We start from the raw sequence: 27,704 nt of genomic DNA, 5'->3' as shown, positions 1-27,704 counted from the left end.
GCTTAAAGGCATTCAGCACTGCTTCCTTGCAATGCGTTCGTTTAGATACCTTCGTATTAATTGGATCAAAACCGTGGGCTTTGCGCAGCCCCGCCTCTCGTTACTGGAACGACTGTCCTTGTTACATCAATTAGGTGAGGTGACAGTATTTATTTTTAGTTGTTACTGTATTTGAAAGCCTCCAGCCCAAGCAGCACTGTGGGGTAACGTTTCCGAAGCAGAGGTGGCTGAGGGGGTGGAGGGGGGTGTTGGTATACGGGACGAGTTCGTACGTCTCCAAAGTGCACCGTGAGTACGTCCTGTTGGGGACTGTTTCGTAATCCTCTGTTCAACCGAGCACTCCTACTTTTTCCCCCCAAGCCAAGAGTACTGTTCATAAAATCAGATCTTTGCAGAGCAGCATGTAGGTTTTTCATGCATCTTTTACGCTTTTATATAGCGTTCCACAGCCCCTCAGCAGAGTAGATGTATGGTGTGGAAAGAGTTCAGAAGAAAGAGTAGGGAGATGCGTAGATCTCTGTGCGTGGCTGGCACAGGCAGATGCTCAGAGGATGTGTAATTCAGATTTCTTTCTGCAAGTGCTGCTGTTGTCAGTAGTGAAGGAACCGTGGCTGGCTGTGCAGATTTCATCAGAGAGATGCTTCAATCTGACACGCTTGCTCCTCTGGATCTCTTTTTTTTTTTTTTTTTTTTTTTTTTAAATCAGAGGGAAGATTATGTTAAAGTCAAAATGTAGACTTGTATAGAGAAAAAGGAAGCTTTTAACTTGAAAAGAAGCTGCTACGCACAAGCAACCTATGTAATATAGATACTGCGTACAACTCTGGTTTGGGCCAACTTCAGCAGGGCTGGGATGCTGGTAGGGTCCTTCATCTGCTGCGGCGTTATCTTTGGATAACACCTGGTGTGCTTCGCTAGCTACAACGTGAGAGTTTGGGTGAAATCATGTCATGTTCCATTAGGCAGTAAAAGTATTAAGAGCTGCTATTTAGTTTATGCAAGCTAAACACAATGAAACCATCACAGAAAGGCTCATGCCTTTAAATTAATCCACAATCTAGCAGTGTTTTTCAGATAAGGCCCTGATGCTACCAAGCTGCTGTCATTTCGTATCACAAAAGACCAGGCCAGCTTCAGTTCCCGTTTGCTCGCTGTGGTTTGCCAGAGCTCTGTGGAGCGCTCAGCTGGGGAATCTGATACGGACTGATTTTGTCGCAGTGATGCCAGATTCCTCATGCTCATCTTGAGAAATGGAACAGGGGGACAAGCATGGTGGAACACTGCTGAAACTTGTGAGGGCTTTTCATGAACAGCAAGGAAGTTCAGAAGAGGTGAACCGAAAGAAAAGGAATTAGTCTGGTTTTTCTCCTTGTGGGTTGTTTTCTTTCTTTGTGGTTTTTTTTTTCTTTACAGATGTGTTTCAATACATGATTTAGCAATTGTACGTAAAGGAAATGTCTCCTCCCATTAAGAAGCCAAAGGTGGCGTGGTTGCTGGTTGGGCCAGTGAGCATCACACAAAGTCTGGAATCAAAGTGAACACTTTGTGGAAGTCCACGTAACTGGGCCAGCATTTTCATGAGAGGTCTGAAGTACCAGATCTGCTGACATGGGCTGTGTATTTTGCTGTGAAACTCAGCATACGCGTGGCGTTCTCTTGACTTGATTGCCCAGTACAAATGGAATCGTAAGTGCAAATAACTTGTGGCCACATGGGCTGAACTGGAGTACCATTCAGGTTAGATGAATAATACCTTCTCAGTTTTATGAAGCCAATGTGGCATTTTAACAGCATTTCTTGAGTGGAGCTGCCATAGTCTTGCCGTGTGTGGAGCCCTTGGAGCTGCTGTGCTCTGGGGCGGGAGGAGCACAGCAGGTCGGGGGGGTGGGTAGTGCACTTTGACCGCAGTAACGGCTCATCGTTTAACGGGACTGGGGCTTCCTGCTGACTCTGTGTGTGTTTCTGAGCTGCTCTTTATCACCTTTTGATATCGCGTGAGAGAGATGATGGTAATATTGCTGCTCACTTTCATTTTATGTAGCCAGTTCTAACTCCACTTTTATGCAGATGAGGAGAGAGAAAAATGCTTTTATTAATTAAGTGGCACGCTCTTTGTTCCAGTTTCCCTGGTTGTGCTTATTACCTTGGCTGCTATGTGTGGTTGGCTCTCTCCAGTCATTCTTCTCAAATGTGTTGGTGGTGCGGGACAACCAGATGGTATCCAAACCCTGCTTTAGAGGGCTTTCTCCTCTTGGCTGAGCAGCCCTAGTAACCGAAGTCAAGGAAGCTCTATTGTGCTCCGAGGAATGTGGTGGGAAGCTACTGTGCCCTTCCTAACACACTCAGTGTTGGCATGAAGGAACTGGGGGAGCAAAGACCAGCTTACTTAAAAGGTCTCGCCATCTTCTTCCCCCAAAGCGTAACATTGCATAGCCAGTGCCGTACCTGCTCTGCTGACAGTGGCAATTTGTATTTCGTTTTGCCCAAGCCAACCCACAGAGCTTACGTAAGTGTCTTTCTGTCCCGTTCCGTGTCAGACCTATTTTAAATTTCAGTCCCAGTGCTGTGGGATATTGCCTAATCAGATTGGAGAGCACGCACCAAGTATCTGTACTGCCAGATCTCCTAGATTGTTGCACGTAAGTCATAGTTTTTGAAGTGTTGCTGTATGTAAAAAGTGTGGATTGGAGGTTAGGGGCTACTTCTGCTGTTGTAATGTATCATTCTTAGGCTTGGGGGAACTATTTTTCATAGCATGGGAAAGCCTCTACTTTCAAGCCTATGGAATGAAAGCATTTTTTCGTGGTCTGATGCTCGTTTGCTGTATCGCCATAAGTGCACAAATGTCCGTGCACTGACGCTGCTGACAGTAAAATCTCCAGCGTGGTCTCCAAACGGAATAATGGCATCAGCAGTGGTCAGTCCATGTTCCGCTGGCTTGGTTGTTCCATTCAGAGGTTCAGCACCGATCCTTTCCTGGAGTGCCGTCCATGAGGATGAGTCAAACAAGAGATGCACACACATGTATCTCTCTATGTAGTGCTGATTTCTTTGGCGTTTTTTAAACGTTGCTTTGGGTTTCTTTTCCCACCCATCTTCAACACACTCAGCCCCTTCCAGTACTTAGAAGCTCCTGCTGATACTCACGCACAGCCCAAATGTAAATGACAACAAGGACGACAATCAATCCGGTGCAAAATACTGCAAGGCCCTGATGATCCTCAACTTCTCCGCACAGCCCGTGTTGGCTGGAGAGAGACACTTCAGTTCTGTCTCCTCATCAGCAGGTGGTGCTGGCGACCTGCACACTGGTTTCGCGCTCCAAGAGCGTGCTGGACCTTAGGCCACCAGATGTGTAGGTGGGGAGGTCAGTATTTCAAGGTGGTCTCAATCCAACCTCAGAGCAGGAGCCCCATTTTGCACGCACAGTTATCTGTATTTCCTCACACAGAAGGAAATGAGTTACGTGAACTGCTCAAACTTCCGACTATGGCCAGGAATGATGGGGTTTGGTACGCAGAATTGGACAGTACATTGGAGTACGGAAAACTAAGCATCGGAGTAAGGAAAACTAAGTCCCCAGTTTTACAGAGGGGAGATATCTGTACGCAGAAGGACCTGTGAGGACGTGGGAGTACATGGACGGAGCTTCCCTCCTTGAGTCTCACCTTGAAGTGGAACAAAGAGGGAGGTTACAAGCACGATCCGTGTTTCTCTCCTCATCCCAGTGTACCTACAGCTGATTCTTCTTCAGCACCCAAGTGAAAACTTTTTAAAAAATTGTTGGCTGTGGCCTTACAATAAGCATTATTGTCACACAGCTATCTGAAATGAGAAGTTGAAGAAAAGCACAGTTTACAATAGAGCGTTTACATGGTTTTTAATGTTTCTTTTAACGTAATTTACAATTAGGTGTGAATGGCAAATAATCTCAATCTTCCTTTTTACAAACGTGTAGATAAGATTATCATTGATCATTGCATGACCTCATGGCCGCTGTTTGACCAGCATTGCCAGAAGGTGTAGCTTCACACCGGCAAGGGATTTTTGGAGGTAATCTCTGGTTTGAGGACTGGTGACTGGCAGATGGTACAAGAAGTTGTTGAGAGGAGCTAGACCGTAACGGCTTGTGAATGGGCATGCAGCAGACATGCAGTAGACACCAGCTACTGTGGGTTTTTCCGGTTGAAGTGGAGCTGTGGAAGTTTCCAGGAGTCGCACACGCTTCAGAGTTGACTGAAATGTCCTAGGTCATTTTTCATAATGCGTATTTGCTTCCTGGATTTTTCCTTTCTTCATTTCAATTCTGAAAATTTATATAGTACTGGTAACGGGTTTGGGAAGGGCGCAGGAATGCACCCCGCAGCAGGGAGCAGAAGCTGAGGCGTGATCGTTGCAGCCTGTTGCCTTGCAGGGTTTATGGTTTAGGCTTAGCGAAACATTTCTCTGGCATTAACGGCTGATGACCACCACGTGTAAAACTTCACCTCGTTACCCAGGAGTGCGTCCCATTCCTTGAGCTGGTTTATTGTTTAACTCCTTTGGGAGTATTTTAGAGAAAGATCTTTTAGATAAGTGCACACTGTTCATAACTTTTGAAATCCACTATTAGAGGTGGCAAGTGCTATTTCATGATAGCTACAATTGCTTGTGAACAAAGGTGCTTTGCAGTTGTGGGAGTTGCCCTTTGGTTTTTTAAATGCAGAACAATGATGTGCAATAGGTTCATTGCCCAGGCTCTGGGCCCTTATCTGTGTTATTTACTGGGCTGTTAAATAGAAATCTCGTTACAGAGTAATTCTATATATGGAGATATATGTAAAACCTAGGCTGTACGCTACGTGAAATACAATGCTGCATTTTACAATTATTTTTTTTTCTGTAGACTCATGAGAGATCTATGGAATCATAGAATCACAGAATGGTTAGAGTTGGAAGGGACCTTCAAAGCCCACCCAGTCCAACCCCCCTGCCAGGAGCAGGGACATCTCCAACCAGATCAGGTTGCTCAGAGCCCCGGCCAACCTGGCCTGGAATGGTTCCAGGGATGGGGCATCCACCGCCTCTCTGGGCAACCTGGGCCAGTGTTCCTCCACCCTCAGCATAAAAAAAAAAAAAATTCCTAATATCTAATCTAAATCTACCTCCCTCTATTTTGAAACCATTACCCCCAGTCCTGTCACACCAGGCCCTGCTGACCAGTCTCTCCCCATCTTTCCTGCAGCCCCCTTTTGGCACTGGAAGGCCGCTCTAAGGTCTCCCCGGAGCCTCCTCTTCTCCAGGCTGAACAGCCCCAGCTCTCTCAGCCTGGCCTCACAGGAGAGGTGCTCCAGCCCTCTCATCATCTGTGTGGCCTCCTCTGGACCCTCTCCAACAGCTCCACATCCTTCTGATGTTGGAGGCTGCAGAGCTGGACGTAGTGCTGCAGGTGGGGTCTCACCAGGGCAGAGCAGAGGGGCAGAATCCCCTCCCTCGACCTGCTGCCCACGCTGCTGGTGATGCAGTCCAGGATGTCGTTGGCCTTCTGGGCTGTGAGGACACATTGCTGGCTCATGATGAGCTCATCTACCAATGGAAAAAAGAGTAGGGGGAAAAAAGAGTAACTGCAGCTTGGCAATAGTTTGAGGGGGCTATGCTAGTTCTGCTCTGCTTCTTACTGAGACAATAAGAAAAAATTCGGAGGGCAGAGCCGAGCTCTTGGACAAGATTCCCTCGTTGCATCGCTTTTCCGTGAACGAGCTCTCCGGTGGCGGCGTGTGTCGAGGTTGTGTGCCGTACTGCTGAATCCAACCAGGATTCCCTGATCGTGTTCCTTGCAGGTGGCCCCAGGAGCAGGTGCAGGAGCACGGGGTAGCCCAGGACCTGTCCCAGCGCCGGGGGCCCGGGGAGCTGGGGTTGTTTCAGCCGGAGGTGCAGCTGCCCGCGCGAGGAGGCGCCAGCCGCAAAGCTGCTGTCCACGTGGACCGGTGGTGAAATCCCGCGCCCGGCCGCTGCCAGAGCCCCTCCCGCCAAAGCCAGAGACATGGCCACCAACGGGACAAAGGTGGCAGACGGACAGATCTCCACGGAAGTTGACGCTTCCATCACCAACGACAAGCCCAAAACCTTGGTAGTAAAAGTGCAGAAGAAGAAGACGGACCTTCCGGACCGAGATACCTGGAAAGGGAAATTTGACTTTCTTATGTCCTGTGTAGGTTACGCCATTGGCTTAGGGAATGTGTGGCGATTTCCATACCTTTGTGGCAAGAACGGCGGAGGTATGTTTGCTGTTTCATTCTTAGAACCTCTGATATATTTGCACATTAATACTCACTATAAAAATTATCAGTTTTGAAATTATCAGGGTTTAAGAGCTTTTCCATCTCTGTAGGTGGGGGTTTTTTGTGGGTTTTTTTTCTTTATGGTAGAGCACCATTTTGGAGTGTGGTGCTCTACTTTGAGTTTATTTTAACTTCTAGTTGGCAGGTGCTCTTAAAAGACCGTAAGGCATTGGAGCAGAAGGAAAGCGCATTGCCCTCCGAGCCTTCAGAGCCCTCTCTTTCGGATTGGGTTTCTGAGCGGATTGCGTGCGGGCTGTAATACCGACTCTGAGCTTCGATAAAGGCTAGCTCCGGCTGGAGAGCAGCCAGTTCTGCTGAAAGCCCTTATGCTATCTGCACGCTCCTCAGTCTTTTGGATTTTAGCTTTTGACTTGAACAGAAAATATTGAAATTATGAGGAGATCTATTTTTCCCTTATTTTCACCTCTGGAGACTCTGGTTCAGAAGTGTACATGCGCCTTCCACTAACTTTTTGGACAAATTAAGAGGAAAAAAATGTGGGTTTCTTTCCGTAGATCCTAGGGACGGAAACAGTGGCAAGTCAGTAGTGTTTTTCCCGGCCGTAACAGACTTTGTCCTGTTTCTCTCTAGGTGCGTTCCTGATTCCCTATTTCCTTACGTTAATTTTTGCTGGAGTGCCGCTGTTTCTCCTGGAGTGCTCCCTTGGGCAGTATACGTCTATAGGGGGCCTGGGGGTGTGGAAGCTGGCGCCCATGTTCAAAGGTACAGTATCAGTTCGCATTACTTGCCATTTCTTTCCAAGGTGCACAAGGATGTTTCTTTATGCCTTTCTATTTTTACTTAAACTATAATTTTCTAGAGAAAACCCTAATTTTCTGAGGTGTAACTGAAAATTTTGAAAAGGACTAGGATATTCTTCATTCCCCATTAAAAATAGCAAGAGTTAGGCATTAGAATTTCAAGAAACTTACTTTTGAACTTCAAAAACTTTTATTTTTTGCTAGGAATGTATAAAGACTGTTCAAATAGCATGCTAAATCTGGCAGCATTTGTCTGAGCAGGTGTGGGACTCAGTTCACAGCAATTTGGTAAATATTGTTTCTGTTTGAGGTCACAGAGCTTTATATCTCTTGTTGTTCTTTACTGAAATTCAAAAGCCAGGCACTTCCAAGATGGCAATTTCATGCTGAATTGCTTAAGAGAATCTTACTCCCTACTTAGATTTTTAGCTAGTTTGAGGTTTCTCATTGCTAGAACCTCAAGGTTTTGAACTAGGTTCTGCATAGACCTACAAACCTCACAAACTGTGCTTTTCACCCTCTAACCCCAAATCCTTTGACGCTTGGAAGCTCCTGAGCTGCCTCCTGGCCCAGCAGAGGAGCAGGCTACGCACGGAGTTGCAAATCACCTCACGCTGTAGGACTGCCAGTTAGCAGAGGGTGGGATAAAAGTTTGTTTGGAGTGGATTTTGTTCTGGGAAATTCTGTTCTGGGAACACCCAGAGAGATGGAAGTGTTTCTCACAGGTAAGTATTTAAACTTTGTTGGGGTTCCTGCTCTTGGTAGGGGACATGATGCGAAGTACAGACCTTGCTTTGCGTTACACTGGTTATTGGGGCGCTCGCTCCTGTTCAGTGCCGTGTGGTAACTGCCACCAGCCTGAATATTTTAAAACACCCCTGAGGACAAGGCATTCTCCCTGCGGAGCCCCTGGCGTGTCTTTAGTCTGAGATGACATAGTAGCGTTACAGCAAGCCTTGGCCGCTTTGATCAGCACGCGGACTGGCTGGCTGGTCCTACAGCTCATCCTCGCCGCACAGCCATCACAGAAGTTGCGGTGGGACCGCTGTTTCGGAGAGTGGGCTGGTTTAGCTCTTTCCCCTAGAAGCAGCGGCAGATGTGAGCGCTTACCGCACCGCACAGAGGACGGGACGCTGGGATTGAACTGATGGGTGACTGAGCTATCGCCCCAATTAGTGACCGTTTTATAACGGTATTGCTGGAATTATAGCTTGGCTTCTGCGAAGTTCCGTAACTGGTGTCTGCCCCACGTGCTGTATTTGTCCTTCCGAACTGCAGCTCTTCAGCTGACGCGTGTCCAAACATTACTGAAAGTTCTCTTCTCTTGTTTCTTTTTGTTTTGTTTACAGGTGTGGGACTGGCTGCTGCAGTCCTTTCCTTTTGGCTAAATATTTACTACATTGTGATTATTTCCTGGGCCATATACTACCTGTATAATTCCTTCACCACTGTAAGTGTGTGCGTGGAACCGCTTGTTGAGTGTAAAGCAAAGTGACTTATAGACAGCTGATTAATCTGTCTCACTGTGAAAGGGTGCGGGTAACACCAAATGCACAGAGATCAATACGATAAGCCATGTCTTACTAAAGACAAACAATTTTGTAAAAATCTCTCCTTTTTAATTTTTGGGTTTTTTTCCCAGAAGAATTGTAGAATAGAAAACTGGGAGGAAAATATTCCACTCCAAGAATGTCAGTGAGAAACATGATAACAGGTTATTTTGGAGCCACAGGCTTCTCTTCCTTACTGATTTGTTTAAAATCCCTCACCTTAATCTTGAGAGCCACAGCTCTGGTCTGTACCCTTCTAGTTTCACTTATTACCTGTCTCTGCCCTTCAATCGCAATCACGCCTGCTCGCTTCTCTGCTCTCCTGCCAGGCAGCTGAGAGTCACGCTCGGGCGTGGGCTCCTCTGCCTTGGAGCCCGCAGGCAGCCAGTCGTTCTCCCAGGAAAAATTCTAGTGTGTAATTGATATGGGGTTTTTTCCTTCAGTAGCAACCACACAAATGTTAGTTCTTTGGGAAGCTGTATCATTACAATATGGTTTAATGGTGGAGGGGTTTATTGAAGAAATCTCCATGCAATGGAAGGTCTGTGGCTTGATTAGCTCTGAACTTCCATTCATTTTTGCTTTGCTTTTGTTCTTTTTAACACTATTTTTGGCTGCCTTGTTTTCCCCTCTAGGATGTTTCATCAGCTGAGTAGGTTTTGTCTGATTTGTGGGTTTTGGACATCTGAGGAAGCATGACTCAATAATTAATGTATTGTTGTTCAATTTTTGTGTCTTCTACTAAATTTTGTTCATGCTTGCTTGTTGTCTCCTGGCCAAGTTTGCATTAATTACTGTCTGGGAGCGACATGATCATTTCTTTTTTTGTTATCCTCAGAACTCTTAGTGGTCAGTTGTAGTCTGGAAGTGGCCCATATTAGATGAATATTGACTTCTAATTCCCTTGCAGCCTCTTGTCCTTTTATTTAAATCATGCAGTACCCTGATACAACATTTTCTGTGAGAGGATTTTCCAGGATTGGCCATCAAAAGAACATCTAAGTTGTATCTAAATCAGATTAATTCTAATGGATATGATGTGTAAACAGGCTCTGCTTCTCAGAACTTCTGAAAGACAACAGTGTAACGGACACACGTAGAAACCAGAAAGTTTACCGTTTTCTAATTGTCCCCTGACCTGAGGAGAAAATGGAAATCCGTGATCAACAGCCATCACGGCTTTATCAGCTCCAGTGCGACAAGAGGTGGCAGGACCTCCAGAGGGTCCTTTCTGCTGCCCTTGTTTCTTGTAGTGTGCTCGGTATGCTCTCACATGCTGAGACCTTTCAGACTCCAGAGCGTTTGGAGTGATACATTAAAGAAAGGAAGAAATATCTTCACATCTAAGTCACACAATTGATATGGAGTGAAATAACTTTTGTGGCAGAGATGAGCACACTGCAGAACTCAGGGTATGTTAGTTCTCCACTCAACTGTCATTTCTAGCACAGAGGGAGATACCCGAGGTAATGCTTACTCAGAAAGCAGTTGACTGTTTAGGCTTTTTTCTCTCTCTTTCTTAACAGACTCTTCCTTGGAAACACTGTGAGAACCCATGGAACACTGACCGCTGCTTCTCCAACTATACCTTAGCAAACACCACCAACATGACAAGTGCCGTGGTCGAGTTCTGGGAGTAAGCCGATAATTTTCCTCTGTATCAGTCCTGTGCATATGCAGGGATCAGCTTGTTATCGTTCACACGCTATCTTCTGAATTAGTTGTCAAATACACCATTCTGTTGGCTTATTCTAGACGCAACATGCACCAAATGACTGATGGATTGGAAAAACCGGGGCAAATCCGATGGCCGCTAGCAATTACTCTAGCAATTGCCTGGATTCTGGTGTATTTTTGTATCTGGAAGGGGGTAGGCTGGACCGGAAAGGTAAGATTAAAAAGTACTGTAAATACCTTTCAATTAAAAAAATGCCCATTTTACTGAAATATTCTGAAAATTCTTGAGGTAAGAGGCACTGGGGACAGTTTTGCTGGAGTAGCTCTGTGAAGTGTTTCATGTCCATGTTCTTGCGCTGATCCAGCACCACATTTTTGAAAGAGCTGGCTCTTCTGTAGCTAGCTCTGGCCACCGTCTCAGATGGCATGTTCACTTACCGTCTTCTTGGCTTTGCCAGGTATAAAATTGCCTCAGACTTTGTCCGTTTGTTCTTGGGATGAATATTCTAGCTAGTCTGGATAGCAACAGAGTGAGGATGCAGTGTTTCGGCTTCAGTGAGAAGCATGCATTTGTTGCAGAGTTCTTGCTGGACTTAGCTATGCAGGTACTTGTTGAAGCTATGTCACATAGAGGAGCTACTCCCTCCTTTCCTTTTGCTAGATGAGAGCCAGAGGTGGTTCTTGCCACCAGCGTGCTTGCATGCGCTGCTCCTTGGAGGCTGGCTGGTTTCTGAGTGCAAAATAGAATTTACTAAAGAATTAAAGTCAATTATGTTGTTGACTTTCTCCAGGAATGAAAGGACAACAGTGTCTGAGATTGGCATACACCTCTCCCCAAAATGACAAGAAGAAATCTTACGCAAATGAAAACCCAGAGCCAAGAGGCCTGGTGGCAACTAAAGGCTTGGGTTATAAGACCCCGGGCCTGGTGTAGAGGACTAGGATTTTTTCACACCAAAAGAATGAATTTTGCATCTTTTGGCAAGGTGGTTGCAACTGTGACCCACTTCAAGCTGCATGGTGAACGTGGCCTAGTTGAGCTCGGACCAAACCAGTTCATTTCTCCAGTCTGCAAAGAAGGTGGCAAAAAGGGGCTGACTCTTTAGAGTCTGACGTCGTAGCGTCTTTCTTGCCTTTTCAAAAGCCTTATAAAAAGAGTAGGATCCTGTGGGGCAATTATCTCATAACATAGGCAAGGAGAGAGCCTTGAAAATACAAGAGCAGGTTTCTGCAAGCAGGAGAACCATCAGCTGTGTTCTAAAGCAGGGTAGGAGTACTTGAACCTTGTGCTTTAGGGAGCTCCCCTTGTTGAGTACAAAAAAAAGAAAAGCTTGAGCCCCTTGTGCAAAAACATCCCAGTCCACCAAATTCCACCTTCAGGGAAGTCGGCACAGCCGCCTCCCTCGTAGACTCGGTGCGCAGGGCGTTCGGCAGCAGGCGCTTCCTTTCCACACCCAGCTTTCCCACTGATAAACGCTTCGGCTTTAGAAGTCAGCCTCAGTTGGTGCTACAGTATGTGTAGGGAGCGAATGTTTTCTGAAGTGTTAACGAGCACAGATCATTCTTCCTTCCACACTTACAATGTCTTGTTTCTTCACATCAGGTGGTATATTTCTCTGCTACTTACCCCTATGTTATGCTGCTTATCTTGTTCTTCCGTGGTGTAACGCTGCCTGGAGCAAAGGAAGGCATTTTATTCTATATAACTCCCAACTTCAGTAAGCTTTCGGACTCTGAGGTAAATATTCAATCCTTGTAAACAGAAGTTTCATTGCTAACTGTTCACCTTTCAGACATATGACCTGCTCCTCAAGTGCAGACACAGATTTTTTAAAAAATTATTTCCTGCAATCAGGTTTGGCTGGATGCTGCCACACAGATTTTCTTCTCCTATGGTTTGGGTCTTGGCTCGCTGATTGCCCTTGGAAGTTACAACCCCTTCCACAACAATGTTTACAGGTAAGCAGATGACGGCACGTACCGCAATGGCACTTCCCTCTCAGCTGGTGCTGGATTCTGTCTTTCTGTGTACTGTGTCATGGGAATCGAGTGTAGTCTTGGATCTGAGTGTTAGATGTCACACCTCACGAGGAATGAGATGTGTAACTGCATTTACACCAATGGGAGAGACAGTATGACTTGTCCAGCGTGAAATGAAACCCAAACTGTGAAATCCTAAATCATGAAATCTCTTCACAGGAAGAAAGGGTAACACCCTGGTGAACTGCTCTACCCTCTGCTTAAAGCCCCTTTACCTTTATTTCAGGGACTCCATCATAGTGTGCTGCATAAACTCATGCACAAGCATGTTTGCTGGCTTTGTCATCTTCTCCATCGTTGGATTCATGGCTAATGTTACAAAGAGGCCTATTGCAGATGTCGCGGCATCAGGTACCCCGTATCTTTTTCTCTAAGTGGTTCACTGACAGCAGTTATTTTTTAGTTTGTACGTTGTATCCAGCTGCTTCCTGTAATTGTTCCAAATCCCCCCCGCCAAACATTCCTCAGCGCCCTGTCGTTCCTGTCGCACTTGCTGATTGCAAGTGGGAGAGCGTTGCTTCAAATCTCTGGAGGCAGCACCAGCGAAATCGTTCCACGTCGAGCAGACTGCCTGCCCAGTGCTCCCCGAGCTTTGGCTGGAGAGCGGGCAGCCAGCGACTGGCGCCGGGAACGCTGACAAGTGCTGCTGACGGAGCGCCGTGACGAGAGGCAGCAGCACGGTTAGCTGCTCTGGTGCCTCGCTGCGACATCAGATCTTGCTATGGAAATTCTTAAAAGGGGACTGAAAGGAGGAGCAATGGTCGTTGTGTTTTAGGAGCCTACATTCTCAAATTCAGTCAGGTTTTTTAATTCCTGTTACTGTTTCTTGAGGTTAAGCCCTTTGAGGCAGATCTGTTTCTCACCTGCTCAGCCCTACAGCTGTCAGCCAATTTTATAGAATCATAGAATCATAGAATGGTTAGAGTTGGAAGGGACCTTCAAAGGTCATCTAGTCCAACCCCCCTGCAAGGAGCAGGGACATCTCCAACCAGATCAGGTTGCTCAGAGCCCCGGCCAACCTGGCCTGGAATGTTTCCAGGGATGGGGCATCCACCGCCTCTCTGGGCAACCTGGGCCAGTGCTCTACAACTTGCGTTGTAAAAAATTTTTTTCCTAATATCCAATCTAAATCTACCGCCCTCTGTTTTAAAACCATTACCCCTCGTCCTGTCATGCCTATTATGGCACCCTTTATTGTGAAAGTCACTTCAGTTAGGGCAGTAAGACATCCATGGAAGGATCTGCTGCTCTTTGCAGTTCCTCGTCTGTTTTCCAGATGAGGACACTGACGGGAGCGGAGCAGATGGCTGCCCTGACCCAGCTGCCGTACCAGACCCGTGCAGCAGTTCTGGGCACGGGGAGGGTTCTGATAACCGTGAGCTTGGCTGGAAGTCACTGGTGGACAAAATATGTGTTATTCCACTAGCAAACATACCCCATTGATGGAATAGTCCCTTAGAAAAGAGTTTAAGCCTTGAAAATAATCTTCAATAAACTACACGTACAAAGAAATTAGCAAAAAAAATTATGATGGCACGCACTGTTGTCAAAAAATGCTCTGGGAAGTCAGTGGTGTGTGAAATAAGCTGCTTGGATTTATGTATTTAATACAGATGTAACTACATAAAGACTATACCTGCAAACAAACCAATATTTTGACATCACATTTAGCTCCTAAATACATTTTAAGGTACCTAAGATAATGGATTTTTCAAAGATGCACATGACCTTCTGTGGCCAGTAATTGCAAAGGGTGTTTGGAAATTTGCCCTTTTAATTAAGGCTCCTGTTTCTCCTAGGAAGCTCAGCATCCGATGGTTTTTTAGCACCAGGAGACACGTTGTTTTGCAGTCTTTTATACAGCTTTGTAAAACAAATGACGTTATCAAAAGCTGTAGCTGCGTTTTGGTGAAATGTCCAACAGAGTAAAATGACGAACATATTTATCTGACGTTTCTTCTGCTTTGACCGCTGCCGTTTGGAAGGCGTTCCAATCGTATCAGCTACTGCTGGCAGATGATTGTTTCAAAATCTGCGCTGCGTTTACTTTGACAATTCGGGTGTCTGGTGCCAGTCCTGCTTCCCTGCTCTGGGAGCTCTGTATGTCCAACCAGTTAGCACAGACAGGCTTACCGGGAATGAAAACCCAAAACCGGGGACCCTCCTTAGATGAGGCCACACTGACTTCATTTCTCTGATTAGTTAGTTTGCTAACTAATTTGCTAACGGGTTTCACTCTTAACCTGACATCAGGTGGTTTCCAGCTAAAACAAAAAGAGCTCCTCCTTTTTTAATAGGAATTTAATATTCTCCTCCCAGCGCTAGGACCCTGTCAGCAGTTAGCAGGCACAGAAATGAGGAGGTTTGCGGGTTTGCCTGTTTACAACTGCATATTTTATTAAAATGTGTGTTGTGAGGTAATTCCTGGAATGGAATGGCAGATGGGAATAGTGTAAATGCTGGAAAGCGTCTTCTCCATTTCCGAGCTGTCTTTGTTTCTGCTCTGCGCTGCTTGGTGCCAAGCAGAAGGTCACGGCTGGCAGTAGGGGAGGGAGGGAAGGCTGATCCGTGCCCGGAGACGTATCCTGGCCAAGGAGAACGTCTCTCAGTGTCTCTCGGGAGCAGCTTCTGAACGGCAGCTAGGGTTTTGCTTGGTTGGTTGGGTTTGGATTTGGGATTTTTGTTTGTTTGTTTTGGTTGGTTGGTTCATTTTTGCAGGAAGATACATGCACCGACTTCTCGGTCGGTGACCACCGATTAATCTGAAATGCCTGGTGAGATGCTGCAGCTGTGGCTGACTCATTCAAATAAACCCAAAACCTGTGCATCAACAGGAGCAAATAATCACACCACCCAAGCTGTCCCATTGACGTTTTCTCTCCCGTTTCTCCTCCCAGGCCCTGGACTGGCATTTCTGGCTTACCCAGAAGCAGTGACGCAGTTACCGATTTCTCCTCTGTGGGCAATACTGTTCTTCTCCATGTTGCTTATGCTCGGAATTGACAGTCAGGTAAAACTGGCGTAAAAATTATCAACGAAGACAAATTTTCTGCGAATGTACGGTGCAAGGTTGGCCTCTCTCTGTGCATTCTGCACTGCCAGTGGTTAGTGGTGCAGAATGGTTTCTGGAATAATAAGATAAATAATAGGAGGTGTTAAGGAGAGCAAAGACTAAGAGGTTCAAGGAGCCTGGGATAGTAAAAAACAGTAAAAACCAGCTTTTTCATGAACTGTTGGAAGCATGTACGAAACGTGCAGAAAATTTATTCTGCAGACTAAAGGAACCTTCTTTGAAATCTTAATCGTTCAATCGTAATATTAAAAATACCTTTGCAGTGTTAATCCATGTAGAAGACACTGGGATATGCTTTATCCCAGATGCCAGAGATATTTCTGAACAGCGACTTCAAAACTTACCGCGTGGAGGAAGAAGATGCAGTGCGCATTTCATTTTAAGAACATGAATGTCAGGAGCACATTCAGGAGGCAGTAGGCTCATTACTGAGGATCTTCTGCGTCTCAGCGTGTTCCAAAATCACTTCCCAATGGTAAAGATTGAGATTTTATTGGCTCAGGCCTTAGCTAAGAGTTACAGATGGTGTCTGACAACTGGAAGTGAATGGGGACACACAACCTAGAGGCTTTGCAAATCCATGTAAGATATTCTCCAGAGTTACTGGCTAGATTAAATACTTAAAAAATAACATAATTAAGTCGTGGAATCATTAGAAAAATGTTTATTGCCAAATGAACAAGAAAGCACACAGAAGAAGAAGCAGCCCCTTATGTGCTAGAAAGGGCTATGTCCAACAAAAGCTTTCGTTACTGAGTAATCATTTTAATACAGATAGCAACTCCATGGTAAGCACTAACTAGAGCAGCCTGTCTTATTTTGCCAAGCACGCTTTGAGGACCTTGTCAGGGAAGTCCCTTCTGCCTGCCGAAATGTTGGGTCGTTTCTGCGTGCCCATCACAGGCAGGTGCATTGCCCTGCTTGCAGCCCGTCGCGGTTCCCAAACCAGCACCCTACGTTAGGAGCACAGCCCTCATGCCGGAGCACGTCAGTTACAGGACTGTACTAGTCCTTCAGCAGAGAAAATTCATCGTTTTCTAGAAATCCAAGTTGACTTCAGCTTGTGAACCAAAATATGAAAAGACCAAGAGGGCATTTTATACTGCAATGTGAAAGGACGCTGAAGATTTATATTTTCCACTTCTTTGTTTTTCAATCAGCTTCAGGCTTGACATTAAAACCTATTGCTCAGTCTGGGGAGAAACTGCTGTGAAATTAATTGGGTCAAAAATATTCTTGAAAGAACTTGTCTCTAGGCAACTAACAGCTGAGGAAGGTACTCTAATATTATTTAAAAAGACTCTATATCTACAGCCTGTCATGCTTCCTTCATTTTCTATCTATCAGTGAAACATTTCACATGCTAGAATTTATAGAAACTGTAACTATTGGTTAAATTTTGATTGCACTGCTGGAAATTAATACAACTTTACACACATTTTTTCATGACTGCAGCCATCATAATCATAACATATATTTTCAATATATACCTACAGAGAAAATCTGAAGTGTGGCCATGCTTTCCGTGTGGAGGACCACATCCTCAGCAAAAATCATTTCTGGGGATACAGATTTATTACATATGAGAATCAATCTTGTGTCTTTAACCTTCACCCTGAAGCAGTAATCTCATTAGGTTTTTTGTGTCTATCGGCTTTCACGTACGTGAGTAAATCACAGAAAGGAGAGAGGAAGTTCTTGAAGGATCTGGGGGTCAACTCTAGGTTGTGCAGTCTGCTGTCACAAGAGCGAGCACTTTATGTTCATAAAGCACAGGCTATAGTTGATAGTTTGGAATTTTGAGTGTTTTTCTAGCTGGAAATCTTTTCGCAGAGACCTTTTTAGACAGAAACAAGGATGTACGGAAGCAGTGCTTCCACTGCAGTCAAGTGAATTTTCGTTTATCGTTTAATGAATGCAGCCTTAGGCCAGTGATGAGCCCTGTTGAGAACTCCTCCCTGACTGTAATCCTGCTGTTGTAGTGCATTGCGTTGTATTTTGTGTCTAACTTTACTTGCAGTTCTGCACTGTGGAAGGATTCATAACCGCTCTGGTGGATGAATTTCCTAAGTTACTGCGCAATCGAAGAGAGATCTTCATTGCTGTCGTATGCATTGTTTCCTATCTGATAGGGCTGTCCAATATCACTCAGGTATGTTCTGTAGAAGAACGTGGTCTTATGTCTGACATACATAATCTGTTTTATTTCTCCCTTCCTCCACTCCAACCAGGAGTCATTGCAGACCGTGGAAGTGGCAGGGACCTATCATCAACACTATCTAAAGACTTCAGGCAGCAGACATTAACTTACTGCTGTAAAATTCCTGTAGTGTGTGGATGCGGTTTGTCCTGCTTCATGGTTCAGGCAACAAGAAAATACGCATCTCTCCCGTCTGCCTGGCACTCTGAGACGTGGTGGCAGGGGGTGTCTCCACTGCTTCCTGTGATCTACTAGACTTTGCAAACTATTTGAGGGAAATGATTGAATTATTGAACAAAAAGGAGTAGAGTGAAATTAAACCAGTTAATTGAATTCTAGCAGTAATCTAATTTTGGACAGTATTGACCTCGAGCATTATAAGACTTTAATGTGTTAACTTTAATTAATTTACATTAATATGTCTCTAACCTATTCACCACTGTTAGTTTGTAGCTTGCTTTTTAATCTATCTTGATATTAGAGTCCTTACTATTTATTTTAACACTTCCTTCTTCTGTGTTTTAGGGTGGAATCTATGTGTTTAAGCTTTTTGACTATTACTCTGCCAGTGGGATGAGTCTCTTGTTCCTTGTGTTCTTTGAGTGCATCTCGATATCCTGGTGCTACGGTAAACAATATGTTTTTATTTTTTCCGTAAGTTTTGCACATCATAAGGCTACTTCATCTAGTGATTTCTTCTTTTGTGTGTGCACGTGCTGAGGGTGGAACTGGAATTTGCCTTGTTTCATAAGCATTTAATCCCACTGGGGACTCAAAGCTGGCTTGCGGAAGGTACTGCAGCCTCTTTAAAACACCCTGTGTGTAAGCCTGGAAGTCAGTTAGTCACCAAATAGGTGACATCTCCCTCTTTTTCCTCATCCCTCTTCCTGGGAAAGCCTGGCTCCTCAGAGGTGTTAGATACTGCGGTTCTCAGCATAATGATTTAGGTCTTTTGGAGTTCATAATGCTGCTGTTCCAGAAATGACTCTGTCACTCGAGGATCTTGCCGTGAGAGCCAGGCTCCTTGGGCAGTTGTATCTTGCAAATTTGCCCTAAAATATCCAGAAGTCTGGACCGACAAGCTCTGGGTATAAAGATTAATGAATATATATGATATTCTCGCCCAGAGTATCCGTGCATTTGACCTCCATTCCGTGGTCACTAGTCCAAGGACCTGCTCCCCTGACTGCTGAGGCACTTCAGCTTGTCGTACAAACCAGGTCCAGAGCCAGGTAACTGGAGTCTTTCTGCTGCCTTTTAATGGGCTTCAGAGGATGGAACAGCATTTTATAGGGAAGAGATACTGCCTATGAATCCAGCAGATGCGAATGGAAAAGTACACGAGCTAAAAAAAGGAAGCAATCCAATACAAAGTTTTGAGTGACAGGATAGACAGGCCTTTTGGAAGATGAAGAAGTGCTGGTGGGTCACAGCAGCAGCAGAAGGGCTACTCTGATTTCATATGCAGTTCTGTGTATATGGTGTGCGTGTACCCACCCAGAGTGGAGCAGGTTAACACTAGGGTGGATTTTTTAAAAATTTAATTTGTAAAATATCATTTTAAATCTCTGGTTCTAGTAAGACTTAGAGTTGAAATTAACCAAGGGTGATTTGTTGCATCTGACCTTCAGATGTGCTGACTTCCTCAGCCTTTGCAGAGGAATAAGTGTGCTGGTCAGTGATTAATTAATTATGATGTGGAAGAGTAAGAACAAAAGATTATTGGTGCTTCTGAGTTGGCACATTTGTTTCCCGTTCAGACTGTTGAAAAGTTACGTTGGGGGTCTGTATGGTGCTTCCAAACATCATTTATGACTGTGTCTCTCAAAACCACTGAGCTTTGAATTGAGTCAACCATCTGATATGTTTCTGTACTGTTTCTTATTTCTATATGCAGGTGTTAACAGATTTTACGACAACATCCAAGAGATGGTGGGATACCGACCCTGCATCTGGTGGAAACTCTGCTGGTCATTTTTCACTCCTATCATTGTGGCAGTAAGGAGCAAACTTTTGTTCTATGATTCAAAGGCTGTAAAGGAGGTGGTCTGTGTACCGCAGCGTTGTCGTTCCCACCCTCGCAGGTTCATGTGGACTCTGACCCCATTCCTTTTTTTTTTAAGGATTTGAGCGATTCCATTGAAGGCAACAGGCAAAACCCAGTGCCGTTAGAGGAAGCCTGTGCCTTCTAAGAAAAAGAAGCCTTGTGCAATTTCAAGACTTTTATTAATCCTCTGGAGATGGTAACTAGTCAAGAGTCTGATTGGCAGAGATTAGAAAACTGTAAGAAACAAATTTTGACCATTTATTGTATTTTTAAACTTTACCAATCTCTTTAAAGTCTAAATTTTCCATATCCACAAAAATGCCCAACTGAATTCTATCACAGGCACTATTCTGGTAGCAGACTGGGATTATAAACCGACGTTCTTCTCTCATGGGATTCCGTGGAATATATTACCCAGTTTATACTACATTGCTACTGGTTTTTCTGGCAAACCTTGCAAGGATTTTGTGCACTGGAAACCACAGCACAGTCTTTTCCTGCTTCTACGCTTTACCCAGTTACGCCCATACAGGACATTTTGAAGTTATAAGCGAAGTGCTGTAAATTTACTGCACATGATGTAGTCAGCTCAGACGACCAATACTGAATGTCAGACTTACCAGATTTCTCCTGTTTCGTAAAGTCTTCCGCAGGATTTGTTGTCCGGTGTGCGTTTGCAGGTGGCGATGACACACTAATACAACTTCCCAGTCCGCGTTCTCCACTCCGGAGTATGTTCTGCACGAGGCCTGAACAGGGGCCAGAACGAGCTTCCTCGTTCCCTGGTTCAGTGCAGCAGGTTTCCCCGATGCGGGCTGTTCTAGACTTTTGAAACAGGCCAGAATAGGAGTCTTCCGTGGGAACGTAAAGGAAAAAATACCATTTTTGCAGGTCATCTGTTTGAAAACAACAGAAAAGCACCCCACAAGTGCTGCCCACCAGCGGTACAGTATACACGTGTGTGCAGGCGGTGCTTCCCAGGACCCCCATCTTTCCCAGTAGCCGCCCTTGCTCTGGTTTTGTGCAGGTTGTCGGAGCGCTCTAGTAGTACCCGTGGCTTCCCCGTACCAGCACACCTGGGTAACCTGAGACACAGGTTATGTGTGTGAAAATACTGTGTTAACCTGGAACGTTGAGATTAATTTTGGTAAGAAGCTTCTTGGGAAACTAGGAAACTATCTCCTCATCCCTTGTTATTGAAAAATTCAGAGTGGTTTTTGAATTTGACTGGGTAAGTTCCGTTATACAGACCAATCCGTAGCCGCTCACTGAACCACAGGTTCCATTCTGGCTGCCCTCATTTTCCGTTATGCGTCTGCTCAGGGGACCTGAACGATACCAAAGCCTCTGGGCCAAGCACTCTGAGGCAGTGATGCCAGAGAGGTCAGTGCAGAGCCAGGCTTTAAAGAATATTTCTTATTTAGAGCCTCTAGGAACGTGTTGCTGACCAGTACGGTAGAGCTGTACGGATACGAATATTCCAAAAAACTTCACGCTTGCAGAGTTACAGTTCAGTCATTTACACGTTCCCACACTAGAGATCAAGCTAGCAGGGCATCGGTCAGTGCCGTGGGCTGGCACTTGCCTGTTTTCTGCCACCTCCACCTGAAGGCTGACCTGCAGGCCCCATCTGCGAGCCTGGTCCCGGCCGCCATCACCAGGGACCAAAGGAACCCTTTTCTCCCTGCCTGGAAGCAAAGGCAGACTTGAGGTCCACATCAGCCCAGAAAACCTCTGGAACACAGAAAATCTTATCCAGATCTTCTTTTCTGCTGTATTTTGCAGGGGGTGTTTATCTTCAGCGCAGTCCAAATGACACCGCTCACGATGGGAAGCTACGTTTTCCCAAAATGGGGCCAAGGGGTTGGCTGGTTCATGGCTTTGTCCTCGATGGTGCTGATACCGGGCTATATGGCGTACATGTTCCTCACCCTGAAAGGCTCCTTGAAACAGGTAAGGCTGTTACTGCCTGCGTGACCCGTGCGCACTGGTAAAAAAGAGACCGGGCAGTTATTTTCTACTATGTGTTTCCTGTGGCCTCGCTTGCTTAGCCCAGTTATTTTGCGTCAAGCAGAAAAAACATAACAGCAAGAGGAAGACAAGACAGCGTCTGTACCGTCTGTTGTCAAACATCACTCACCGTGTGAAGTGTGGTCCTTATCTCTGGGCCTCACCAACTCCAGCTCCTGCACACCCCAGCTCCTGCTAAGCACCTGCTAAACAAAGCAGCCGGTTACAAAATGAGTACGTTTGTCCTTATTCATAGAAGATGTACTGCCCCGTGTCAGGGCAGGCGATGCTCTGAGGAGCTGGCATCGGGACTAAACCCACATAACTCCCGTTTCCAGGAGTCTGCTCGCAGCAACCCTGCGTAGCGTCTCCCTGCAAGGTGATCAGAGATTTGAGCTCCTGCTCTGCGTTACACCCGTTCTAAATTACAACGGCTGCCTTGTTCTGCTGCGGCTGAGAGAGAGCACGTGTGAAATCCTGGGAGGATATGTTCTGATTATGCTGCACTTCCCTTTAGTCTTTATTTAAGGGACTTCTGTGAACAGTTACTTCATGGAGAACATCAGAGGCCCTTTTCTCGTCGCACTGTGCTCTTGCCCGCTCCCGATTCCTTATTCCCGCTGTTAAAAGGAGACAATGCCTCCCACGTGAGAGGGGCGTTGTAGGGCTTAACTCCATTTTAAGCCCCTCAGAGAAATGCTGCTAAAGGATGTGAAACGTTAATGAGGTTATTGACCTGTTGAATAATTACGTACAATCGCCACACTTAATTTTTCTTTTTTAATCTGGGTGCATCCTCAGTTTTCCCTCTCCAGCCAATAATCTCATTCTGTGCATAGCAGACACTTCAGCGTGAGTACGGAAACACACATCTCTGTCCTTTGTAATGGTGGGAACCAAAGAGTGTCACAACGAATTTGTCAGAATTTCTGGAATATTCTAAAAGCAGCTGACAGAGCCGTCTTTGCAAAGGGACAGATGACCTTAAGCAGAATTGACGAGTAATGCCTCATGAATTGCTCAGATCTTGATCCAAACATTTGTCTTCAGCAAATTTTAAAAGACTCGGTGATGCTTCAAAGAAGCCTACCAAAAAAATTGTTGGTTTTTTTTTTTCCCCTGCTTGTTCTTAGCTCCTACATTTTGAATAGCTTTCCCTTGGTCTTACGGAAACCTTTACATGCAGATGGAGCATTGTTGCTCTTAAATATGGCTGCTTTTTCAGCAGACTTGTAGAAGACAACAGTAACAGTCCGTCATCTCAGTCTTGCTGTGGATTAAGGTCTCATTTTTGAAAGTATTGTCAAATGACTGGTAAACAGTAGGAGGAGCCTGCACCACTCACGGGCTTTGACGATCGAAACTGGGCTTGCTTTCCTAATACAAATGTGAGCTAGCAGATAAATTTCATGAATGGAGAACACAAAAGGACTAGGAGAGACAGACTAGAAATAAAACGGTCTTAAATACAAGTCTGCTTTATCTGAGGTCCAGCTTTGAGTCCCTGTTGCCCACCGCAAACTTGCAGCCCCTGTGCTTGAGCTGTGGGTTTGCAGCAAGGTCCCTCCTCACCCGCCCCGCGCTGCGGCGTCTCGTTGGTTCTCTTCCCTAGGTGTGCGCGGTCGTTAGTGCCTCGTGGTACCCACCAGTCGCATGCGGTCCTTCAACTACTGCTGTGTTCAGAACACAGCTAAAACTGGTTTTAGTGTGTGTGACTTGCTGCCTTTTGGGGCACTGGGGAGATGGACAGGATTTTTCATTTTAGCTCCAATACCTACACAGGATTGCTTAAAAAAAAAAAAAAGCTTCGGAACAGTTTTTTACTGCCTCACATTTATTGTTGCTCTTTAAACAGCGCATCCAAGTAATGATTCAGCCAAGCGAAGACATCACTCATCCTGAAAACGGGCCAGACCAGGCTCAGCAGAGCAACTCTGCGAACAAGGAAGCCTACATCTAAACTTCTGTATCGTAAACGTACCAATACCGCTCCAGAAAAACAAAAAATATGGTTGAATATGACCACAAATTTATGTCTGAGAATATAATTACCTACCTCTAGTGGCAAAAAAAAAAAAAAAAGAAAAAAGAAAAAAAGACAAAGGTCATCTCCACTATAAGGGAACCGCCATGGGTACGACCCAACCATTGCGTGAGCTCAGATGTTGGCAGTGTTCTGTGTTTTCTGGCAATCCACAGACTGTTAATGTTTTTATCCTTTCACAAGAATAGTTGCATATCTCAGAATTTGTAAATTGATGTGCCAAGACCTTTTTAATCTACCTTTTAGCACGACTATTTGAAGTTTTGTGCTGCTGATTTTTAGTAGTTTATCAACGTTTCTTACCGCTGAATCCCAAGACTGTTATTTCTGACTTTGCAGGAGTACAATTAAGTTTGGAATTGTTTTGTACAAAAGAATGACGTATTTTGTAAACAAGTGATTTCCAGTGAAAAAGTCTGCCCTTAAAATTTGCTCCAGTTGAGGCCATTTGAGGGGGAAGAGCCTCTTCCCTCGCTTCCCAGTAGACACAGCTTCACAAACATTCCTGGTGCCGACGAAGTGGCGCGGCTCTTTGCGGCAATGCCGGCTGTAACCGCCGTCGGTGCTCAGCCTTCAGGAGAACTTTCCAACCAGATCAGAAATTTATTTTAAAATATATATACTGTTTCTTAGAAAAAGAACATGCATGACTCGCTGATGTTCGAGGCAAAAATATGACCTCTAAGTTTTTTTAGCAGAATGAGAAGTAATATCCAAGAGCTCTTAAAGATTCCCAGGAGCAGAAGGAATACAAAGTATTTGCAATTCAGGCTCAGAGCTCCTGAGCTTTTATTGTGCTGTTATTATTCTGCCATTATTGCGTTGCCACCGAAATAGAAACCAAAACAATGGCTGGCAGACTGAAGCTTATCCTTGTAATTTTGATTTCGGGTTTAACTCACGACTGTTCTTTTTAATCCGTTAAAGGTCTTTAACAGTTGCTAATAAGCAAATTATAAAATACGGATCGTTAGCACTTTGAAAACACTTTTATTTTTATTTACATATTATTTGTGGTGATGAAGGCATGAGGGAAAGCTATTTCACTAATAGAAAAAAATCTCCGCTCTGGGCTCCGTCTGCATTTGCCCCCCGGCTGGAAAGCCCGCCCGGCTCTCGGGAGCTTTCCCCCGCGGGGGCAACGCAGCGGGGCCCCGCCTGGCATTTCTCGTGTGGCAGCTATACGACAGACACCGAGGATTACGGAGAACGCAGTAGGTGATGTCTGATTGTACACGACTGTGACAGAACTGTGCAATGAAACATGCTTTTCAGCAACTTTTTGTGCAGCGTACAATGTTAGATAGCACAATTTCTGTAGAACTACTACGTGAAAAACATGTCAACTGTGAACGTTGGGTTTTTCGTTGTTTTCGTCTGAAGGTGACAAACATGTTCTTGCAATAAGGTATTATTCTCAGAATGTCAAGCACATTATTGTAGAAATAATATATATATATAATACACATGTACTTCAAACCGCATCAAATCTCAGCGTACGTTTGGTAGACTCTAAACCGTTCCATCCCTAGTTCAATTGTAAAATACGAGATCTACGCTACGTCCTCAACGGCTATCGCTGCAATGCAGAAGCCCTGTGAGTCTTTGGGATTTAGAGGAAACCCGTCCATCCTCCACACCCATTACACACGACACATGCGCATTATAATTGTGAATTTCATTAGACTAAGGATAAAAACTCCACCTTTCTCTCTCTCGTTTAATGTAACCAAGTCCCACGTTGTTCTAAGAAAAATGCAGTATTTAATGTTTGATTGTAAACAATTATGACAGATGTTTGACAGACCTGCTCTCTAGCAAACAGCTGTACAAACGTATCATAGCACAAGATAGTGTTGTAGAACTACTGTGTGTAAACTGTGAATAGCTGTATCTTTTTTGTAGTACTTGCCCTGAAAAAAAAGATTATTGTATGATCATATATGCTTTTTGCAATAAGGAAATACCTGAACACCAAGCAAATCTATCTCTATATAAAAATATATATGTAATATATACATATTCAAAAGTATATACAGAGCCTGTTTAAAAGAGTACAGTATTATTTAGTAAATTGCAACCTGTTCTATGGACCAAATGTAAAATATTTATAAATTAAGATGCATTTTAAATGTCTATAAATGGTGTCATAATTAAAGCACGATTGTTATGTAAGTTTCCAAGAGTTTAGAGGAAAAAGAATAAAGGTTATATTATACATTAAATTGGGAATTCTGCAGTCTTTCATTGGACGAAGCCAAGGGGGGTTCTCTTCTGTGAAGCACATTCTGTTTCATCTGTTTTTATAGATATTAAAATACATCCTTTAAATGTCGAAATGCTGTAGCACACTTGTGATGTATGCAGTTCATCCATACTGGGCTGTCTATGGTTTAGTTGGTATGTGCCTCCTTTATACAGACAGGTTAAAGGTTGCGCCCTGCCTGGCTGCTTTCACACTCCTGGGGGAAGATGCAGAGCAGGAGGTCTGAGCAGCCGGCGCTAAAGCCTGGATTTATCATAAACATCCATTGGGGATGTCTAGGGGAGCGAAGTCAGGTGTGAAACCTGACGTCGGTGGTTTCCAAGCCGTCACTGAGGAGCGTACCATCCCAGTGGGCTGGCCTAAGGGGACAGATGATGCATTTCCACAAAAAAAAAAAAAAAAAATCATTGTTCTCTGTATCAGCTGCCATCAATGTGTGAGAAGGTGCCGAGCAGGTCACACATCAGTCTCCCTTACGTCCGAGGCCATGCAATAGGTTCTTCTCGCTGCTGAGGAGCTGTGCTCTGAATTTAGTTATCCAGCTACAAAATGGGAGTAGGACATCCTGCTGGGAAAGAGGCAAAACAATTTAGAGAACATGATTGGAATTGAAAATGCTCCTGATAGAAGCGTCTAACATCACAGAGTTCAAATTCACCGTGCTGACCGTAGGAAGGAGCACTCAAACATGCGCACACGGCGAGGGCAGGTCCTCTTCGGGCTTTTAAACAAGGCTGGGAGGAAGGGCCGGGGGGAGGTCAGGGATTGTTCTGGAAATGGGGGAAGGAACAACTCTGATGCTTTTCACAGAGGGATTGTAAGGAAAAGGAGACTAGTGGCGTGGGAGCGAGGCAGGGACGCGGTTTGGTGCTGGGTGGCTGAGGAAAAGGAACCCAGTCGGAGGATATTGCGTTAGTGCTGTGATATTTCCATGTTCTCCTCGAGGAATTTTCTCTTGCTGCGCTGCAGAAATCCCAACAGCAATTCAACAAGAAAAATGCAAATAAGGTCACTTCTTCCCTGCGGGGCTGCAGGATGCCCCGGGAGAAACCCACGTCCTTGCTCGTCAGGGGCATTAGTGCAGCTACACGTGCGTTTATTCCAAAATAACACTGTGTTGCTTTTGGGTTTTGTTTGTTTTCAGCCTGGTTATTTCTGTGTCGTTCTGCTCAGGCCACACTAGCGTTATGACAATTAACTCGTGAAATGACTTCGCTCCCGCTGTCGGCTGGGTCTCGCAGGCCGGGTTATACCCCATGGCCGTGCATTCAGGTGCAGCCGATTGCACGCGTAGCATAGCCCGGATGGGGTGGCATCTCCTGCCTGCCACCAGCCCTTCGCGGTGGCACCCACACTTGGCAGCTGCCATTGAACCCGCCTGGGAGCAGCAAAAGCGGGTTGCACTGAAACATTTGGACATTCACCTCTTGGTCCCTTCGGCTTCAGGAAAGATTCCCAAGGCAGAGGAGTCGCAAATCCGTTGCACAGCTGCCTACAAACACAGACAATGAGAAAAGCAACGACATAAAAGCTTTATGTCCCAGGAATCTCAACTGATCAGCTCAGAGGGGAGAGTTCTTGGGAGAGAACACCCACTACCACACAACCAGAAAACCTATCCCACAAAAAAACCCAACAGCATCCGTCCCCCCCTCTGCCATGTGCTGTATGTATTTATGGCCAGTTAGCTCTGGTGCCTGGCGATGGCCCTGAAGG

The 27,704-nt window shown here is 45.2% G+C and overlaps 1 protein-coding gene across 1 annotated transcript in view; it reads left to right on the top strand.

Moving 5' to 3' along the window:
• Positions 1-25,947, top strand: part of SLC6A1 (solute carrier family 6 member 1) — a 59,157-nt gene extending 33,210 nt beyond the window's left edge. Inside the window, exons 2-15 of the mRNA XM_086755407.1 lie at positions 5,820-6,257; positions 6,912-7,043; positions 8,431-8,531; positions 10,158-10,267; positions 10,387-10,519; positions 11,912-12,046; positions 12,164-12,267; positions 12,575-12,699; positions 15,246-15,358; positions 17,442-17,573; positions 18,147-18,249; positions 19,519-19,619; positions 21,454-21,621; positions 23,534-25,947. Of these exons, the coding sequence (XP_086611533.1) occupies positions 6,023-6,257; positions 6,912-7,043; positions 8,431-8,531; positions 10,158-10,267; positions 10,387-10,519; positions 11,912-12,046; positions 12,164-12,267; positions 12,575-12,699; positions 15,246-15,358; positions 17,442-17,573; positions 18,147-18,249; positions 19,519-19,619; positions 21,454-21,621; positions 23,534-23,638 (1,797 nt within the window). The 5' untranslated portion in view covers positions 5,820-6,022 and the 3' untranslated portion in view covers positions 23,639-25,947. The remainder of the gene's footprint in view (positions 1-5,819; positions 6,258-6,911; positions 7,044-8,430; positions 8,532-10,157; positions 10,268-10,386; positions 10,520-11,911; positions 12,047-12,163; positions 12,268-12,574; positions 12,700-15,245; positions 15,359-17,441; positions 17,574-18,146; positions 18,250-19,518; positions 19,620-21,453; positions 21,622-23,533) is intronic.
• Positions 25,948-27,704: the final 1,757 nt, after the last annotated feature.

This window comes from Chlamydotis macqueenii, chromosome 10 (assembly GCF_036417535.1).
Source record: "Chlamydotis macqueenii isolate bChlMac1 chromosome 10, bChlMac1.mat, whole genome shotgun sequence".
In the NCBI taxonomy this organism is placed as follows: Eukaryota; Metazoa; Chordata; class Aves; order Otidiformes; family Otididae; genus Chlamydotis; species Chlamydotis macqueenii.
This window is presented reverse-complemented; position numbering and strand designations above follow the sequence as displayed.